General features: G+C 34.0%; 1 protein-coding gene across 13 annotated transcripts; it reads left to right on the top strand.

Moving 5' to 3' along the window:
• Positions 1-810: 810 nt before the first annotated feature.
• Positions 811-21,836, top strand: LOC105317170 (uncharacterized). Of its 13 annotated transcripts, none has more exons than XM_034468655.2 (16): positions 811-1,203; positions 3,623-3,765; positions 8,860-8,897; positions 10,874-11,038; positions 11,410-11,477; positions 13,783-13,892; positions 14,095-14,231; positions 14,403-14,436; positions 15,032-15,097; positions 15,434-15,702; positions 15,880-15,987; positions 16,098-16,181; positions 16,272-16,405; positions 16,546-16,683; positions 16,841-18,541; positions 20,832-21,836. In XM_034468655.2, the coding sequence occupies exons 1-16, from the start codon at positions 1,136-1,138 to the stop codon at positions 20,971-20,973; spliced, it is 3,405 nt and encodes a 1,134-aa protein (XP_034324546.2). In that variant the 5' UTR covers positions 811-1,135; the 3' UTR covers positions 20,974-21,836. The 13 variants fall into 13 exon arrangements, with proteins under 13 accessions (XP_034324546.2, XP_065944090.1, XP_011412023.3 ...); XM_066088018.1 differs by lacking the exon at positions 811-1,203 and adding an exon at positions 2,849-2,874; XM_011413721.4 differs by lacking the exon at positions 811-1,203 and adding an exon at positions 19,282-19,318 and having other exon boundaries at positions 3,205-3,765.
• Positions 21,837-21,859: the final 23 nt, after the last annotated feature.

Below are 21,859 nucleotides of genomic sequence, written 5' to 3'. Positions count from 1 at the left end.
CATTGAGAAAAGTTATTTTATTTCATGGTGATATTCAGAAACCTGTGATATCAGTCTTGAAAAAAAATTGAGACTGTGTGACTATGCATGTACACAGATTGACTCGGTAAGAAAGTTTAAAACAGAATTTGTCTCGATTCTTCCTAGAAATGCAATGAATTCATGCAAACTTTCTTAAGTCGCATCCTAACATAAAAATAGTTTGTGGATTGAAATGAAAAAGTAACAGAGTTGTCCCCCTTTAAGTGTAGACTCCTTATACAGGTTTTTTTTCTACTTCTATAGATATCTAATTAAAATATACTGCACGTAATATGTACAAACTTTTCTAAAACAGTATTTAGGCTTTTGTTTAACAAATGGCAACATGTGAATAATGAGATCAAGCTCTTAAATTACTATATTTCATAATTTTACCTTCCTGAGTCAACTATTCATTACATGTCCCATACTGCTAGAAGTTAACATCAACTTGTATCTCCTCAAGCTAACATGACTAATTTTGTTTTTCCAACCAAATGTAAATTTTATTTTCTATTAATGTTTTGTGGGATGTGAGTGTTTTAACCTGCCCAGATTATAGAGACATGTAAAGTTGTAAGTAAACTAAAACAAAAGTATCTTTACTTTATTGAAATTTTTATATTTTTATGGGGGTTTTAAAGCATGTCATTTTGTATGAAGAGATATCATTTAAATGTCTTAACAATGATAAGTCCATTGTAATTGAATGAAAAGTGGGCTGGTCAGGTTCAACAGTAGATGAATGATTAGCAACTAGTTATTGTTTGGTTGAGTAGTCTATGATGAACTGACAGCTCTTTTTTTTAATAGCGAGCCCTGCCTAGCTTATCCATATCCTTACAGAAGGATTTAGAAAGGGCAGAGAAGAGAAAAAACTTGGTGTCCATTTCTTCATCATAATTACCAAGGTAGATTATTTTTCTGAAGTTGAGATAATCTTCTTTTTGGTGCGTTCAAAAGGGATGCAATGAAAAGAAAAAACTGTCCGACTCTGGTTTTGTGAGTGTGAACTCAGGTGTAACCAAGCACGCCATGGGAATGATGACAGAACAAGATTTCTACCCGCATGTCCTGTTAAAGTCAGAAAAATCACTCCAGAAAAAGTGTTACCATGGATACCATTCCTGAGACTCTGCTCCTTTTCCCTGATGAGGAAACTTACAACTGCATCAGCAAAAGGTTTGAAATTTCTCAGATATATTCTAGTACATAATTATTTACGTAATTCTTCTCTTTGATAAATCTACAAGCTCTTCCTTGTTGTAAGCTGTTAACCTAAGTTTACCTCTTTATTTCAAGGATTACAACCAGATATAAATGGAGGCTTAACTTTTTTAAGAGAGTGTGTATCCCATATCTTACTATATATATTAAACATCTATTGTCACTGTTTCAGTGTAGTAAGTAGAGTAATAAAAAGATTTAACTTCTAAGATTTCTTTGTACTAAATAAGTAAAGGAATATATCATTGACTAACATCTATTCTGCACAATGTTCAAGCCCTATGAACTTGGAGTTACAGAGTGATCAACATGGAAATTGAGTATTATAAGATCATGAAGAAATTGCATTTAATTATATTTCTTGTGCTTTATAAAATCATAGATTTTTGATACATGTTTAAATTTAAGGAACCATGACACATCATTTCTGTCGTTCCTTTAAAGAATATATTCTTTGATAATAATTGTGTTGGCAAAATCAATCGAAATACAATGAATCATAGAGCAATTATATTTCTGAATCGGATCTCTTTTGCACAGGGAATCAAAACAGAATGCCTTTATATTCATTTAATGTGCAGTCGTTTACATGCTATGTATTTGTTTGATACAATATTGTTGAAATGAGAGAGAAAAAATATTAGCCATATAAATATGAGAGTTTTTTATATTATAGAAGAAAAAATATGTTAAATATTAATTTTATATGCAACTCTATAAGTAAATCTCTAGATTTGCAGCTTTAAAAAAAAGTTACCCAGGTATATCCATATATGCACCTCAGAAAAGGATTAAAGTGCCATTTCAGAATTATCATTTTGTTGCCAAGTAAGGCATGAAAGTGTTAATATGTGTACACAGAGTATGGAGTTTTATATGGGTGCTCCACCACAAGATTCAATAAACCACCTTTTCTGAAATAATTTACTTTTCATGTTATTTACGATCAATTTTCGTTGTCGTCAATTATGTCCTCAAGGCTTATCTACAGTGTTGCCAGGCTTTGGGGCATGTCCTCTGTTATTCTATGTGAATATATTTTTGCCCAGTGTAAATTGCATCAAAAATAAAATTGCACTTCAAAGCAGGTGTTATGAATATAGGCACACTTATTCTTTTTATTGCGCATGGATTGGAAAGAAGTCTTGAGTTAAAACTAATCACATGTAGTTGGAATTTGACCAAAGGCTAGATTAAAAAAAAAAAAGATATAGTTGCATGTAAAAGAAAAAAAAACTGAATTGCTATTATTGATATGCTCATGGTGCAGATACATGAATAAATGAATATAGCAAACTAATTGGTGGTAATTAAAAGCTTTATTGTACATGCAGTCTACAGTAAGTCAATTAACATGGAGCCAGTCTTATCAATTAGCCAGTGAATATGCATTTAAGAGAAATTAATTACAATCAGGAAAGTTGGTGGACACGACAGCTCTTTCATGTCCGATCAATCTCCTCATAATTCATAAACATGGTAAAACACATGCCCCACAGAGCTAGCCATTAATAAACATAGAGAACTCATCATTATAAGGGTCCCTGCCCAGTCTCGGTGGGGAAGGAATCATTAGGCAGAAGTGCCCAGGTGTCGGGAGTAATTCACATTTACTATGTCTCTCATGTAGGTAGATATCATGATAGAATAGATCAGTGCTTGCTGATAGATATTTGGTATTAACAAGCCCCTAGCTAGCCAAAGTAAGATGAAATTCTTTGATAAGTTTGTTATAATTGGATGTATCTTGAAAGAATTTTGAAAACCAAACATCTGAGAGTTTTGATTGGAATAATTTTTCTAAAAGTTTTGAAGTGTTTGAGATTTGTGCCTTGTCTCCTGATAATTGATAGGAGCAGGTTCTGTTAACTTTGATCTGGTGAGAGATAAGAAAGGTGGTAAATCTGGGGGATGTTCACTTAATGAAATACTCCCAATATTTCCTGTTTTCATCTGTGTATTAGTTGGGGCAAATTGGTAGAAACCAGATTTTCTGATAAAGAGCCAAAGTCAAGTGCCAGGATGAAGTTAATTCATCTTGTATGCTGAGCGGCTGAGTCTATGTTACAATGCCTTATTTCTCGTACCAATGTGTGCTGGACAAATATTGTTTACAGACGGAATTCATAAGTGTTTTTCTGTAAAGCACAGGAAACTTTGTGATTCTCATTGAGAGATTAATTTTTCATTTTCACAGAATTCTGTGATCAATGAAGAAAACTGTTTTTCACCATGGTGACTTAACAAAGGACAAGGTGCCTGATTCTGAGAAAATCAGAAAAATGGCATCGGACAAAATGAGGACGGGGTTCACCAAAATCAAAATGTATTTGAAGGAGCCCCGGAGCAGTGATGAAATGTGGTGTATTTTCAGAGTGGCTACCCCAGGGGAACCACCGCCCAGCCAGGAAGAAAAGGCGGGAAAGGTGGAGCAGACGACAGGGACAAAACAAAATGGCAATCTAGATAGAAAAGAGAAGAATTTCTCCCAGCAGGCTGAGGAAGGAGATGGAGGGGGTAGGTGCCAGATCTTGATATTTCTTATGCATTCTTCTTATTCTTATGCATTTTGTACATTCCAGCAATCCATGCTCTGATATCTGATGGAACAACCAGATGTCACATTACATCATGATACTTCAGGGAGGGTGCTATATATATAGTATTTATAGGAACATACATACACAGTTGATATGTTGATTATTTAAAAGAGTTTGAAAAACATTGCTTCACTATATAGAGATATCCTCAAATCCCAAACCCTAAAAAGAAAACCAGTAATTTTATCTATAGAGATTCAAAATTTTATCAAGTTGTACAATAAGTACTTCTTTCTTTCATGGTTCTTAAGGCTAATTAAGTAAACTGAAGCTATATATAGGTTTCTCAGAACAATGGTTTAAATGGTAAAAGAAAATTTACAAATAAAAGAGAAGAAACAAAATAATTACAATTAAACTTTGTTTTAATATATATTTTAGACTTTTTAGATGCAGCCTACTATGATTGATTAGTATAAAAAAATTTCTCATGAGTTTTATAAAGGATTAAATACAATAGAACTAAAGACATCTGAACCAAGTGACTCACAGTAGCAGTTATCCATTAAAATATGAATTTGTTTTTAAATATTTAAACATATTAGATATTAAGCATATTTGAGGTATTTAAAAGCTAAAATAATAAATGCAGATGTCTGTTTTTGACAATTTTTTACCAGTAAAATGCATGACCTCTTTTTCTAACAAGGGCACTCAACCTTATGGTTACATTCTGAATACATTGTTATTTGTATGTAATTAAAGGTTTCTATTAAATATTTTCATTCCTGCTTAGAGGCTCAAATAAAGCAATTAAATGTTCATTTCTGACAGCTTTAAAAAGATGTAATTAATTGTCAGCCAACTAAAAGTTTAGTAGCCAGGGGCTTCAGGGCAGAAAATAATGCTTTAATGATTCCATTAAATCAATTCTAATGGCAATAATTAGGAGAAAACAACTTACTGATACTTCTTTTTATTAAGCTAGCATTCAGTATTTATTTAGCTTTTAAGTTTTATGCATACGGTGTTGTAATTTTCTTAAACATTTGAACAACTTTCAAGAAATGACAATATCATGATCAATAAAAAATTATCTTAGTAAGGACAGATATGTACATATTGGTAAAATAGCATTAGAAAATCACAATTTGCAGAGATTATCCACAAGTTAAAGAAACTTATGTGAAGTGGGGTTAGCTAGGATTAAGTTCAATCAGGGCACATCGGGAGAACTGTAGAAACATTTAATCCCTGGGCCTTGCCGGTAAAGACCATTATACATCTTTCTATGCTTCATACCTGGTTCATTTTTGTTGGGTCTTAAAGTTAAGTAGAAGATTGTCCTGATTAAATTATGTGTCAGATAATGGGGGTATTTTTGTTATGTAATTCTGACAGAATGTTGGAGAATTATTGTTGAAATCGTTGTAACCAATATGTAAGGGTTCAGTCAGTATATGGATTATAAGTAGGGGATATACAGGCCATAATTTGAGAGATAGAATCGTTTTTACTTAAAATTTTGGGTAAGTTTTGAATCAATATAGAACTTTTTGTGTGTGTCAGAAGTTGTACATCATCTTATTGAGACTCAGTGGGTCTGTATTACTCAGGAAAACTTGGGCGCATATGTGTTGTCAAAACCATTTAAATGTTGAAGACAATAAACTACAGCTGCTATTTTTTAAATCATTTATATTGCATTCCTTTCCTTTGTTGCAAGATTTGAGTACCTATTTCAAAGCAACGATAATGACATTTGAAAGGTAGCTGAAATGAATTTTTTGCTGTGTATATCTACTGTATAGACACAATTATATGGTTTGTTCAAATCAGCAAAAGTTCTCTTTAAATATGTCTTTAAAAAATTCTGTGATCTTTCACCTCAAGGTCTTAATATATACCTCTCAATAGGCTACGATTGCTAACTTAATAACAGTTTTTATTATTAAAGAACATATTTATTTTAGCTGTACTATGGCAATATTAAGTTATTCAAGCTGTGAATGATCTTGTAATAAATGTATCATTCATGTTTTACAAGGGGAAAAAACAAAAAAGGGTATTTTCTCAGATCTTTTTTTTTTATATGAAACACACATGCATAACTATTTATGGTATGAGTCTACTTTCAATGACTATTAATGGTATAAGTACATATTTCCCATTAAAACACTCTAATCCAAAACCAACATAGATGACATAGCTAGTGCAAGTTAAAAATGTCACATATATAGTTCAAAGTACCACACAAGCTTGGCATGTGAGCTAGTCATTTCAATTGGAATTTTTATTTGTAACTTACATGTAGAGTTTGAAACCAGCCAAAAATCTGTGTGGTAGACTTATTTATACACAGGAGTGGTGAGTTTACACTTATTTTTGTCCAATATTCTTTCTAAATGAAAGTAAAGTTCTCCCTACCATATTATCTGTGATACATGTAGTAACTAACATTTGATTGTCTTTTGATTACTTTTCTCTCGATTGATATGATGTACATTTAAGTACTAAGAGCAAGTCATAATGCTTTTGGGTTGTCCCAAAAAAAAAGGTGATTTTAGTTATGAATTTGCACAGATATTGTTAAAAAAGAAGACCCCATGCACACTGTATGGTCAAAATGATCGTCTTTATCAAGATTGAGGTAGAGGGATTTTCATTGTGAATACACACTGGTATTGTTCAATAATACATCTTGAAGTAAGTAAAAAAAAATCTCAAAGAAGAGATTGTCCTTGGGCTAATGGAAACAGTAAACCTGTGGTTCTCTCTCCAACAAGTGGAGAATTTAAATATCCAGCTTAGAGAGGAAACGAAGGGAGTCCCGAAAAACTTTTTTAAACCATGGCTTTACCACCGGGTTAAGATGTGTCGTAAGGGCTGCTAATATTTAATGCTCTTGTACGTGTCTGGATTGAGACGGACAAGGAGATTTCTTGTAAGGGATAAGGTCTTTGTGACAGTCTCTTCAGGATCTAACCCAGCGACTTAAGCTGCATATGGTTCATTTCAGGTTGGGTGATAAGTGTGTAATAATGTAGATAATGCTGTGTGAATGCTGCACCAGGATATGATAATTTTTCATATTTAGGAATATTCTGCGTTGGAAAAGTTCCAAGTTTATTGAAGTTTATGCAGAAAATGAACCCTAGTAAGTGATATCTATGATCAATGCTTTTATATCTAAGCATTTTTTTTATCCAGCTTGTGAACATCTGGATGTCTGTTTGCAATATTATGTACAGATTTTTGTGCATTTTCTCATGAGAATTGTGTGATATGCATTATTGTCAAAAAAGTTTTGAAGGATTTGTTTTTTTTTCAAAATGAGACACAGAAGGCAGCTTATATACACATAACATTTACACCAGATGTTTCATCTCTCTCTCTCTCTCTCTCTCTCTCTCTCTCTCTCTCTCTCTCTCTCTCTCTCTCTCTCTCTCCTGGCAAATGAGAAGGGGAAAGTTACACATTTTGTATTTTATCCAATTTACTTTTTAGTTTGTCCCTTCTCTTCTGCTTCTGATACCCCCTCCTTTTTACCGATACCTACTGTATCTTCCAAAAATTTAAATTGATACAACTTGTATTGTTTCACTGTCTAGAGTACATCTTGCAATTTTCCCTAGCAATCTATACAACTTGAGGAATACACATTATTGATACTGGATGTGACAGCTGCTCTTATTTTCTCTGTGTTTAAATGTTTGTCATTGATTAGATATCTTTTTGGGGGGTGTTGACAGAAAGCTACAGGTGGTGGGGGCATGGGTGAATTCTAACATGGCTAAAGAAAAATGCCAGAAATTTCCCAGACAAGAGGGCTGTAATGTGTTTGAAAGGAGTTTAATGAAGAAATTTAAGTGATATTAGGTGAATATAGCTTGCCTTTTGTTGAATTTACATCATGTTTGTTCATGGCAGATCTAAGATTATATAACTTTGCATTCCTTTATGTATATACAAGTTTGTTATCATTTACCATTTATAGCACTTCAATGCATAAGTTCATATCACTTCAGAAGTCATTGACTATTGAACAAGTTTTAGGTATAAAACAAAATATTTGTTGTCAGAATTGATTTTATGGGGCGAAATTTAATCAGCAAACAAATATATTTTCCAATCCGTGGAAAGGAAAAAAGGTCAAATCATTAGATGAATCAGAGATTTAAAACTTTCAGACCTTTATATACTGTCTATTTAATATACCACCAGGAATATAAAACCCATATATCGTCAATGTCTTTTCTAACATTCCGTCAATTCAAACTGTTTTGTACTCGGAAATCCGCCCCACGTTTTTACAGAATGGAACCATTGAATTTCTGAAGACCATTAACTAATGTGAATTTTCCTGCCGATTCTTTCAAAAAAATCTAGAGCTATTTTACCCAAACAGCTGTTTTGTTGTTGGACGATAAATACACAATACTGCGGTGTAGAAATTCAGGTGTGTATTGGGGAGCAAGTTAAATATTGACCTCCTGATTTTCAGTAATGTCCAAACAAATAGGACTATCAGTATGCAAGACATTTAATGAATTTGATGTATTTTTAATCTTACGGAAAGATAAGATTGATCAGACATACAAGATCATTTATTTAAATCCAACAGCAAATCTACCTGTGTGCTAACGTGTGTATGTATGAAAGGCGGAGGATAGGTATGGATTTGAGACTACCCATGTACCACTCGTCCCTGGGTATTTCTAGTGCAGATTTGTCATCAAAGTGGTTCATGTACTGATACTAACAAGGAGATAAGAATCTGTTCTATGAGGTGAATTTTTCTATTTCAAAACTTGGTGTCTTTTGGAGTTTCACACATTGTTATTTTATGATCTGTAATTATCTGTAAACCCTTAGAAATCGGTGCGTTTAAAAGGACATACAATCTCATTGATAAAATGGGGGCTTAAACAGATACCCTAAATTTGCCTTTGTTTTGGGTTATTTGCTGAGAGCTGCTTTTTTACAATTACGCAAATGAGGTGAAATATGGAGAGAAAAAAATGAAATCCAATCTGACAGGTTTTAAAACTTTTATTATTTTTATTTTCAGCCATGGAGCAAATACAGCTAACAGAACAGATTGCTATGGTAAATATAAGAATTTTTTCAAATTAGTTTCCTAAAAGTTACAGTTTAGGTCATTAAGGTCATATGACCTCTTGATAGATCTATGCATGTATAAATGCCCCAGGTCATTTATTGATTAAATACTGTATATACATGTACTTAATATATTCACTAGTACTTATGTTCATAGTACATGGAAATTACCTGTACTCAAGTGAATAATTCCTAAATTAGTTTTCCATTTTATCTCTTGGATCTTGTTTAAGCATATGAATGTTAAAATCTGTAAGAATGGGTATATTACACACCCACTTTACCATATCAAACAGATTCATATCATTTTTCAAGTGAAGAACTTGTACCTTGTATTGGGTTAAGATTGACATTCCATGTATTCATAGGTAAAAAAAAAAATAATGTACCTTTTTATCTACTAGTATACATAGCTGAAGTATTTTATTGCTGAATTTAGTATAAAATCTGAAATATTAAAAAAGGTTGGTTTTTTTAATCTTTAGAAATAGGATTATATTTGTCTTTTTGTGCTGTAGAAACATGACTGTTAAAGTTATTGCAAACAATGAAAAAAGAAAGAGTTAAATTATCGCTATTAGTTCTATTTTGGTGTCACATTTATAGTGATCGTTTGGTTATAGTGACATGTCAACTCATTATTACCGGCACAATTTCTGAACCTCCTCATTTAACTCATACATACATAGGCCGTAATAGATGACATAATATAGAAACTAAGTTGTCAGTGAACATAATCAGTGCTCTAGCTAACTGTTCATGAAATATGAAACAAACATGTAATTCCCAAGAATTCAACAGAAATTTTGACATTATTCCAAGAAATTAAGAGTTCTTTCAAGAAATTTTCGGACTTGATCTTTGTTGAATTAAATCCAATGAGCAGAGCCCCCTAACAGCCAGACACCACTTCATAACACATGTATTCATTACATCGTTCATAATCACAGTTCCTGGTTCAACAAGGAAGATAAAGGTCTAGGTTTCCTGCATCCCTCATTCCACAATTAATTCTCATTTCCTCATTGTATTTTAAACAACCTCATCTATAAAGTGGAAATACATGTACATAATTAATCACTCGGACATGAAATTGACATGCTTAAATCAGAGCTTGAATAGGCTCGGTCGTTATTGAACACTTTGTTACTATACTGTACGTGTATATTGTCAATAGAGTAGAATATTTTAATTAGGATTTTATCAGATTTTAACCATTTCACTTGACCTTTAAATTGTCAGCCATGGGAAAGATAAACTGAATGATGTTTGTTTCCACAAATTACTCTTGTTTATAAAAAAGTAAAAACCAATCCAGAAATATCATGTATATATACATACTTTTGTCAAAGTGTGGTTAAGGAAAAAGTAACAAGTCTGTAACAGACTGCTTTACATACCTGGTACATGTGTTAGGTGCAGTAACAGAGGAATGTGACCAAATCTTTAAAAAAAATTTGGTTCAAATCCTATATTAATAAGATGCTTGTCAAGCTCAGCATTCATAGGAAAGAGTTTTGACCATCTGAAAACTATTCCCAGCATAGCATACAACACTGACCATAGTTTTTCTACAATGCTCTTAATTTTGAAGACACTGAAATGATTATCAGATAGTTGGGGGGGGGGGTAAATCTGAGTTCTTGGGTCATAAGAGTTTACATGTATATTGCTTCTTTAGCTTTCTCAGTTTTGGAGGGTGGGGAAAGGGAGAGGAAGCTTGAGAGCATATGATTAGTATCTTGTTGAGTAATGAACTAATGACATATGTCTTAATTAAAGAGTATTCATCATTTGTGATCAGATGTTTACTTACCAGGTATCAGGTTTTAAATTCAACAGCTAGATGATTACTTTCCTTAAAGAGCCATAATACAGAATTTAGTCTTACACAGTATTCATGAATTTAATGTTTATATTAGCCAGACATTTTACTAAATGATGCTTTTATTTTTGTTCCCTAGGTACAGGACATGGTGCAGGAGATGAAGCTGAGTTTTACCTCGGCTATGGAGGAGCTGGCCAAGACACAGTACGGAGACGATTCTCTACACCAGCAACTGTCAGCCGACAGGGAGAGCAACCTACGACAAATCACCGAGCTCACCGACCTCGTCAAAAGTCTCAAGGTCTGGTATATCAAGTCATCACTCTCTTTGTACAAACATTGAGAATAGGTACTGCTCAGTTGTAAAGCAGTCAACTTGCTATGCATGTAGGATTCAATATCTGGTCCAGCTGCAAATCCTTGTCCTTATTTTGTAACAAGGGAAAATTTTAGCTTTTGAATATGATGATTTGTCTGAGAAACTTCCTAAAGGGCCAAAAACAAGTAAAATATATATTGCCTCAAACAGACAATTGTTCTGATTTTATTTCACATGGGTTAATTGCTTATACATGTATGAGTTTTTATTTTCATTTCATCATTATGGCTTAAATTGGTATGATAAAGTATACAGTGTATGTGTAAATGTCAGTTTTCAATGTTCTTCTATAGTCTGAGGTAGACACCATTAAAACTGAGCTGAAAGGAGTTGTGGCTACACAAAAAACTTTGGAGGAAAAGTAAGTATTTTAAAATTTTGTTCACTGAGAGGTTTTCTGAAAAAGAAGTGCATGTAAAAATCATAAATACTGATTGCATGATAACTTCTTTTCTCGAAGTGTAAGGAAGATTCAGTGAGTTCTTCAGCTATGCGATTAATGTTCACTATTAAAATCTACCTTGTTAGAACAAACAGAAAGGATATATAAGCAATGATGTTGCAATACCTTTGTTCATGTTTAAACCCTGAATCCCTCCCCACACAATAAAATCATTACATTCAACTCCTTTTCAACAGAAAAAAAGAAAGAAAATACAATCTTGGTTTTTGTATTGTTGTCACTTTTGATGCATGGAAGCTTAGCCTCAAACATCATAATCTGTAAACAAACAAGATCCTCCTTTTTACCATCAACTGTCATGTGTTATTTTCTTTAAACCAAAGCATTAGTCAGAGTGCAACATGTTGCAGTAAAGCTCAATATGTGGGTGGCACATGCATGTTGTGTATCCTATATATATTTTGTTGACAATGGAAGCTTAGCCTCAAACATCATAATCTGTAAACAATTATCAGTAGTTCTGTTCCCATTCAATTTTTTATTTAAAAAATAACCCATCAAAATGCTGAAATTTAATTTTTCTATTTTTGTTTAAAACATATACCAAGACCTAACATTTCCAAGGTCAAAATCAATAAACAACACATACATAAAAAATATGCATTTCAATCCATTCATATTTTAAAATTATCATATTCCTTTCCACACCATTTTGAATTCAAACCCCAATGATAATGTGGTAGGTCAGCAATAGATTTTATCAGTGAAATAAAATCATCCTTAAATGATGAAGCAGTCCTTGATAGATTTTTATGTCCATAGTTATCTGGTAAATCAGACATTTAGCTCCTTTTGTAATGGAGTGAAAAGACTTTCAAAGGAGAAGACACTTGTTTACTGTCGGTTTTGGTGATCCGACGACAGATAGGTTATACTTTTATGTCATTCCATCCACCCTGGAATAGCTTTGTAATAAGAGAAATGTAGACATCTGGTTAAACGTAGAGCTCGGTTTCCATTGGTATTGTATCTATTGCAATTGTCAGTCATCTTATACTACCTCTTGTCTTTGAAAGAAAACAGATGATCTCTTTACTGGAGAGAGCTTATATTTAAGATATAATGGAATTTTTCAATGCCAACATTGAGGAAAGAATACATATTTTTTCACTCTTCAGTGGATTATGTCATTCTGAGTAGGAAAAAACTTTTAATTACTTTTCGAAACTGAGTTTTGTCAATATTGACTAAAGCCTGTTACAAAAGACATGCCACGTACAGAACACTTTCATTGACACTTGTGCGATTCCGTATTCAAACAGAAATTCAAAGCATGGGGGTACATGTACTCTCTGACTGGAATTTGTCATACCGTCATTTGGGTAAAGTTATAATGGGGGGCTTTGTGTATCTGTTTGACCTTCAGTGTTGTACACTACTGGTATCTGGAATCTTGTGTTACAGCAGATCTGTAGAGCACCCACCCATTCAGTGAACTGTGCAGATGCTAGTGTGTGGCTATGAGCAGAGATGATGTTAGATAGAAACACTGATTACTGGCACAATGGACTGTCATTGATAGCTGGGGTTTCTAGAACTAAGTATTGTCAGATTTTGTATTTGCTGATGTACTGGTTTAAAATCGCAAAGTCCTTGTATCATATCATCATATGACTACTTTACAACACAATGTTTGATTTGGTATTGCTGGTACATGCATATGTTATGATAGACAAGCTACATATGCACTCCCATACCAATCTCCCTACCAACCCAACTTTATCTTCAATTCCACCCCCCCCCCCCCCCTCATCCCCCCCATTCTCTGTACTTTATTTTCCAACTACATAAAGACATTCTCAATCTCACAATTTTAATGTTACATTGATAATTACTGTGGTTTCATCAATATTTGTTGAATATCAATTTTCGTAGATTTCGTTGTTAAATTGATCCACAAAATTAAATGTTTATTGAAGTGCAATATCCAATAACATTGTGAACCACAAATTTACATAATCTTGAAACTGTGATCTAAATCCACAGAAATTGATGCCCATGAATATCAATGAAACCACAATATCACCATCATTGCTGACACAGTCAGACTGAATGTACATGCTTAGGTTTGAAAATAGATGCCTATGTGACTATTCAAAACAACTTTTGGGGGAAAGACAAAATTGGACATGTACTTTACTTTTTAAAGTGTATTTTAAATGAATGCATTTTATAGATGTTATTAGTAAACATTTGTTTTCAGATTTAAGTCTGAAAAGCCCCGACTGGTGGACTCTCCTGCTCCAGACTCGTCCAGAAAAGATGTGGCCCCAATGGTGCAGCCTTATCTTGCTAGTCTTCATCAGCAGAAAGGTACACCTCTCTCTCTCTCTCTCTCTCTCTCTCTTTTCAATTTGGCTTATTTTTAGAAATCAATTTTACCTTTTTGGTGTACAATACATGAATAATCTAATACCCATAGTGGAAGCACTCAACAGTCTTTATAAAAGAAGTGAGAATTCTTATTTCATTATTTTTGTGGAGTTCTCTAAATCTGTTTGTCTGTTTGTTATAGCTGCTGATGACTGTGACACACACTCTGTGACGGCTCTTGCATGTAAGAGTCTGAACCTGTCCCAGGCCCTACACGAGAAGTGTCTCCATCTGGAGCTCTCATCAAGTGACGAGGATGATACTCTCAGAAATCTACAGGTACCCATACAGAATTTCCCTCCCTCAATTGGAGGTTAAACTTACTGCTTAATAAAAAAAAGTATAATCTATAGTGTCTGTTTTTGCATATAACAAAGAAATTTAGCTGATGCTATATGAATTGTTCATTAGTATTAAGGAAATTTACAATGTAGTAATTGTGTTTTGTAGGGCTCTGGATTTTTCATGGACAAAGATGGCAGTTGTAAGTGTCCACTTGCACAAGCAGCATTGTTTTGTTTTTCTCAGGGTGTTAGGTTTACTGTAATACTTTGGGATGTTGTGTGCACGTATCTTGTCACCTCTGAAGCAAATTCAGGACATGTACTTATGATTTTCATGGAGTTTTAAATCATCTGGCATAAATTCATGTCATTCTAAATTTTGATAATTAAAACTTTTTAAAAATATCATAAATAAAGCATCTTTTAACAAAGATTAAGTGTACCAATCAGATGATAGTTTGTGTCCCTGGTGATTACCGGGTATTTGTTGCTTTAATAATAGGACCAAATTTTGCAAATGGCTACTGTAGTTTCCTTCCTTTCATATTTTTTTTAAAGGGTGAATTATCCAGTGCTTAAAATTTCTTATAAAAGGAAATACATTGTAATGCCTAAGGTTTTTAGAACCCTGCTGTGTGAATAAACTTTCCCACCAGTGTTTAAAATGAAAGGCCTGCTAGTGCTTACTTTGTTGAAATTATTAAATTGCATTGCTAAATCCTTTGACCTTGACATTTGGAGCTGTGTCCTTCACCTCTCACATCACTGTATCCTGTTACTTTTTTAAACTCACAGATTACCTTGATGATAAACATGTTCATCCAAGAAAATTACCTCTCCATGAAAGGGTGGTGGAAGAAGGTAACCATGGTGATTCATGCTTCACTGAATCTTACTTTCACTCTGTCTGCCTTTACTAATGCTAAATCCAATGATTAACTGTAAATCTGAAGGAGTTCAGAGTCAGGATTTGTTGTAATTTTCTATTAACAGAATTATATCATTAAACCTTTTTATGACTACATTTTTAAACTCATACTTACCAAGGTAACATTTAGCTTTAGTTTAACAAATATCAAATGGAATATACAATTTTTGAATCAAGTTTAAAGCAGTATACCGGTACTGTATTATCATTATCATTTAAAGTGCAAAAAATTTCATATAGTTAAAATTTTGGGTACCTATTTATCACAGTGCAAAGGGAAAAGGCTGCCCAAGAGATTGTTGAGGCTGAGAGGTCCTACTGTTCCCAGCTCTGGACATTAATTGATGCATACATGAATCCACTGAGGCATGCAGACATCATGACAACCAGAGAGTTGTCTGCCCTCTTCCCCACCTACATCCCTCAGATGTACGAGCAGCACTGTCTGCAGCTTCACAAGATGGAGGAGAGACTGATGAAGTGGAAGATCTCGGGCATGTTGGGAGACGTGTTTGTCAAAATGCTGGAGAAACAAGATGTAAGTCAAGGATTTTTTGTCGTAAGGACATAGGCCTAAGTGGTTGAAAATTTTGTTAAAATTGGTGATAATGAGGAGTGTCTGTGAACTCGGAAAGAAAATGGTTTTAGATGTTTCTTTATAAATTGTTCTTTACATGTAGCTTATTTCAAGATCTGAATGCTATTTTATCAACAGGGAGAGGGACTTGCCCTGTACAAAGAATACATCAACGACTTTCCATCCATCATCAATAACATGAACCAGTGGTTTTCTCAATCGCCTCATTTCAAGTCCCTCATGGGGGTAAGTCACCATTGTAGTATCCATTCCAAAAATTCATTTGTGTTCTGATGCATAATTTTAACTTTTGTACTGAAATAATAATTCAATTTCTTCTTTTTATCTATTTGCAGAGTTCAAATTTAGCTTCATCAAATGTCATACCTCTGCTTTTGGAGCCATTACAACAGATACCTAAATACTCACTTTTGCTGAAGGTATTATTCAAATTTTATTATATTATAGAAACATACATATCACATGTCATTTGACTATGGTAACTGAATGGTGATTTTTTCCCTCTACAGAATCTGTTGAAGCACACAGCAATGGATCACCCTGACAGACAGTACCTGGAGGCGGCCCTCTACAGCCTCAAGAGTTTCCTCTACATCATGAACAATGACATTGAACACGCCTCGCAGTTCCTCAACGTCTCGCGGTATATGATTTTTATAATTTTTCCAAGATTATTACCTTTGTGTCAGAATCTCCATATAAATTATGATAGAACAAAGTTCTGATTTAGAGACTGCATGTAAATATTTGATGTTGTACTGAATTTTCCTTTTCTCTGTGAAGGTCACGAGAGAGTGGGAATTCAATGCGTTCTCGTTCTAGTGGGAGTAGTGCTGAGGCCAATCAGGTGTCCAGTGCCAGGGACAGTGGAATCCAGGAAGATGAAACGCGTCACCCCGCCTCACCCAACACTGCAAAGAGGTATGGAGAAATCATCTTCTAACCCTAAATATGAAAACATTCATTTCTGTTCAGATTACTCTGAATTGACCTCTGAGCTTAAAAAAAATGTGTTTCTGAATAGATAACTTCTCTAAAAAACTGTTTCTCTGTATTACATGTTTTATGATATTTGCAGATACGTGCTGCAGGTGTTGAGGGAGCGGAGAGAGAGGGAGGATCAGGGGTACAGGGACCGCCCTGTCACCGTCCCTTCTCGACATCATCATGCATTTGGAAGTCATCCAGATTTATCTGCACAGGAGTATGTGGACCTCATGAACACTAGCAAAGAGAGCAGTGTCTACTTACCCTATCAGTCTGGCCACAAGATGTATTCTTCCCTGTCCAAAATACCAGCCAACAAGGTGCCAGAAATCCGTAGTCCCGAAAAACCTCCAAGGCGAATCAAAATACGGAGGCGACCTGACAATCCAAAGAGTGCAATCAATTCAAATTATCTTCGCCCACTCACACCTCATTTTCCATTTTCAAGTACTCCGACAACTCACACGACTTTCGATGAACAGGAGAATTTGAGACCTCCTCCTTCTAGCAGAAGAGGACGGACCAGACCAGCAAGTTCCATTGATTTCACCAACAGAGGAAATGAGAGAAGAGACCAGATGCTGGAGGATTGGTCATTCCATGGTTCAAGCCTCAACTCACCCAGAGATCATCCAGGTGAGGGGAGGGCGAGGAATGAGCTGCATCTGTCTCTTCAGAGATTGTTGGCTGAGCGAGAAAGGGAGGGCAGTCATAGACAGGAGGACAGAGACCAGTACTTCCAGCCCGTCACCACTTCCTCAGAACCTGTAGGACCTGCTGAAGACAGATTTGGCCCCGCATCTTACAATGGATACCAGGCAGGTAGACCTGCATTCCAGAGGAAGATTGTGGAGGACTATGGGATATATGGTGATGAAGATGAAGAGGAGGATTTTGGAAAAGATGAGAATTTATCTGGTTCTTTTCACTCTCAGAATACTAGTAGCCCAATGAAAGTTCGAAATGAGAATCCATACGAGAACTTTCACCAAAGGAGAACGTTACCAGAGGTAAGAAGTGTGAAACAAGAGGTTCCTCAAGGTCACAGAGAAAAGCCTCTTCCTAGTCCACGGAGAAATGAATCTCAAAAATCCAGAATGTCAGACTCCTCTACTAAGTTACCTGTGGAGAGAAAAACCTCTAATGATGCTAGTGGCAGTAAACAGCTGAAACCTGAACACTTGGTGCCAGCTCCTGCTGAAAATTCAAATGGAGCTTTGAATAAGCGGAGGGATATGCAAGCATTTGAAATGGATCCTATTGAGTATTCAGAAAGTAATAAGAGGAACTCTTATGTGCAGGCTGAGAAACCATCAGAAGACGATAGCTCATACAGGAAGGAAAGTCATAAAAACTCACCAGATATCAATAAAAATGACTTGAAGCTTGATGTAAAGGCTGCTGAGAGTTTAACCATGAGGTCCACCCCTCAAAATACTGAATCCCCTTCACGTCCTTCATCAGACCCTGTCACTACAACGAGTGGTCCAGTTCTCCGGAATTCCAACAAAACTGCCAAAAAGCTCCCTGTTCCGAGCGGGAGATTGAGCTATCCAAATCTAGACCAGATGTCTTCTGCCTCCAAAATCCCATCTCCACCTGTTACACCTACCGATGGAAAAAATCTGAAAGCTTTAGCCAGGGACACTAAAATCCCCATGTACATGCCCAAAAGGAAGGACAAAGGGGGCAAAGGATCCATGGAGAACATCTCAAAATCTACCGAGGATGTGTCCAAAGTCAAGAAAAAGACCAAGTTTGGGTCCATTAAGAGTTTTTTCGGACGTAAAAGGTTTGTTGATTTATAAATATATTTAGTTTTATAGCTTTCATGTTCTGTTTATTTCATGGATATTTCTGAAGATCATCTGGAATTCATGAATTTCTCTCTCTGATCAGCAATAACATTCCTCTGGGATTTAGGTTGTAATCAATGCATTAGTACATGTAGTAAGTTTGGAGGTATTTCTCACTTCAAACTGTTTTTTAAAGGATGACTGTAAGTTTTTCAATTCCCCAACTTGATCAGCTATGAGGTAATTACATCAAAGATGTTCAGTTTTGCATGGGAATTGCAGGTGTTGTCAAAGAATGGGCAGATTTAATTGGTTTATATATATTCATATCCCATAGTAAAGAATATTAATTTTTTTGATAATTAAGCTTTGTATGCATGATTTTTTCTGACCATGAATGCTATTCCTGCAGTCAAGTAAAGTTAAGAATTGAACAAAGATGTATTATAGGCCCATGTCAGCCGAGGCTGACCATTTATTAGCTTCTGTAGCTAAGCTTTGACCAAGGGCTATGCTTATTATGAATGTTTAATTCAAGACCTTTCATATAACCCTACTTTAAAATTAATTTTAAGTATGAGTTTTATGTAGCTGTCTTAAGGTGACAATGACAGCGATTTAAAATTTTAATGGTGGCAGAATCGTCAGCTCTAGAGATAAGGTGATGAGGGGTGGGGGATGGATTTGGATTTAAATGGCATCAATTTTTTTTTTTATTATTTGCTTAATTTAATAGGCCGGGCATGGATGAAATGGAGACAGTGGATGTGGTAGTAAGCATTAGATTGATGAGAGTCACTGCACAGATTGAGTTTCTGGCTTTATTTTTCCATCGAGTGATTTACAGAGATTTTATAATCTTCTCACTTTTTAAGTAGTGAAAACTGCTGGATTTCAAGTAGATTTACATAGTCTGTAGAATTGATGCTGTATTTATTTCATTTCACCTTTCAAGATTCTAATTAAATTCATTTGTCACACACACTTTTCATTCTGTTGTACACAAAGAATAATAAGACACTGGGTTTTTTTTCTTCCGTTTCATATGTTGTGTTCTTTTCTCAAATGAAATGTCACAAATAGTCTATTAACTCACAGTCTTCATTCATACCAGTACATCTTTTCTGTTTTCTTTATAAAATCCAAGAAAATTGTGTTCTTAAGATGAAAGCGTTTGAGATCATAATAGCAAAAGTGCAGTAGGGCAAAGGCAATCTACCGGTTATCAAAATAAGATTTTCTGACTTTGATGTGCTACCTCTATATTCAAAACACCTAACTTTAATTGGGGTTGGCGTTTTAAAACACATGAGCATTACAGATACATGTAATAAGACTAGGGTTGATATGATTTATAATACATTTGTATCAAGACTGGTTTGTAACATATTGCCCAAATAAAACTTTTACACGTCATTTTTACATTAAAAGTGTAAGTATATTCTTGAACTCTTTCTAAGTCTTTCCATACTTAAATTCTCAAGATTTATAATTTGGAATGAATGTGTCATAGGAAATAGAAATGCTAGAACAAAGTTAATTGATTAATTAATGAATATAAGAATTAATTAATCTTAATTTTGCATAAACTTAATGTGCTTTTTCATTTTCTCAAGTTTTGTTCTTGAGCTGTAGAGAATGGCAAGTATATAGAAAGCAGATAACTCTTAACTATTTTCCTTTGCTTTTCATAGACCTTGTAGCTTGTCTTATATGTTTGAAATGTTTCATTTATATCAAATCATCCTAATTCATTTTAATTAAAATCATGATGCAATTAACATTGATGTGTATGTAACAAATTATCATTTTGAATGATAAATCAAAATAATATACATTCATGTGTATCAGTGTATATGAATTAATCCAAAGTTTTCAGCTGATTATGCATTAACATGCATGCAAGTACATTGTATATTGAATAATTCAACTCGGTGATAATGAAATATAATGCTTTTCATCCATATATATATGATTGTTCATTCATGTAAAACCAAGTATTTTGATCATATTTTGTGAAATACTGACTGCATTTAAAATGTATTTATCTATTCAATATGCTACACAATTAGTCACTGAAAATGTTTCTTTCAAGACGTAAATTTGCTATACATGTATCTTAAAAATGTACTCAAAATTATAAAAGCACATATTTTATGACATCAGGCATGAATAAGACCATGACTGCATTCAAAGTCTTGCAAAGCTTTTGATATAATTTTCATATATAGATAAAAAAAATTGTGGTATCTTGAAGTTTATATAGTTTTTTTTTCTTTCCTGAAGGAAAATATTTAAAGACTTCTCATCAGCTCAGGATCTAAGGGAATCGGAATCAATTGATGTTGATAACAAAAGTGACATCCTGTCAACTGAATGCTGGGTAGAGGACGATATTGGAATCCACAATAAATCAACGAAAGACTGAAATTGAAACTATTATTTCAAAGTTTCTGACCGCAGTAGAAGGGTCAAGTTTGAACAATCTCTTCTCAAAGTTTAGAAGTGGTTGAAAAGCAAATGCATGTTTATAAAAAAGTGCTAAACAATTAAACAAGCAAAGAATTTGTACATGACCTTCTCAACATGGAAATTGTCGAAATTTCATAAACTGGTCTGTTCACTTTCATTTTTCGCAAGGACCAGTGATGATTTGAAATACTCTTAAAGAGAATTTCCAAGACAGAACATGTACCATGAATGAAATATAGTGTGACAATACATGTATTGGTATTCCACTATTGTTAGTTTGATGATGATTCCAATTATTCAGTGTACCCAGGTATATTGTACATGTACTTTCAATACTAGTATATTGATCTGTACATATCACAAAACCTGCTGAAAACTAGAGCACAAAAATACATGTTTTGTCATGTGCTACATATTTAACAAAGATTATTTCTGCCAAAACAAGTTTACAGAGGAAAACATTTTTTTAGACCAATTGCCTATTGTTCATTCAAGAAATATTAATAATCATTTTTTCCTCAAATTATAGTTACACTGCAGAACATGTTTAGAGATTTTTTTAAAGTTGCTTTTGCACAGAAAGAAAATGTTGTTTGATATTACATGTATTTCTGAATGGAGAATGTGAATTAGCTTTAATGGCTATATTATAAAGAACTGAATAACAGAGAACTTTGTAACAGATCCATACGGAGTACATTTGACAGTCTTCCAGTTTACAGTTTTCTGTACAGAATCAGAAATATATTTTTATTGCATTGTATTTTATATACATGTACTTAACAATCAAGATATTTGATTAAATATTTATTGAAACCATTTGGTATCTTCTTTTATATTGA

The sequence above is a fragment of the Magallana gigas genome, chromosome 6, assembly GCF_963853765.1.
Source record: "Magallana gigas chromosome 6, xbMagGiga1.1, whole genome shotgun sequence".
Lineage (NCBI taxonomy): Eukaryota > Metazoa > Mollusca > Bivalvia > Ostreida > Ostreidae > Magallana > Magallana gigas.
The sequence above is the reverse complement of the archived record's forward strand: the minus strand, read 5'-3'. Positions and strand labels throughout refer to the sequence as shown.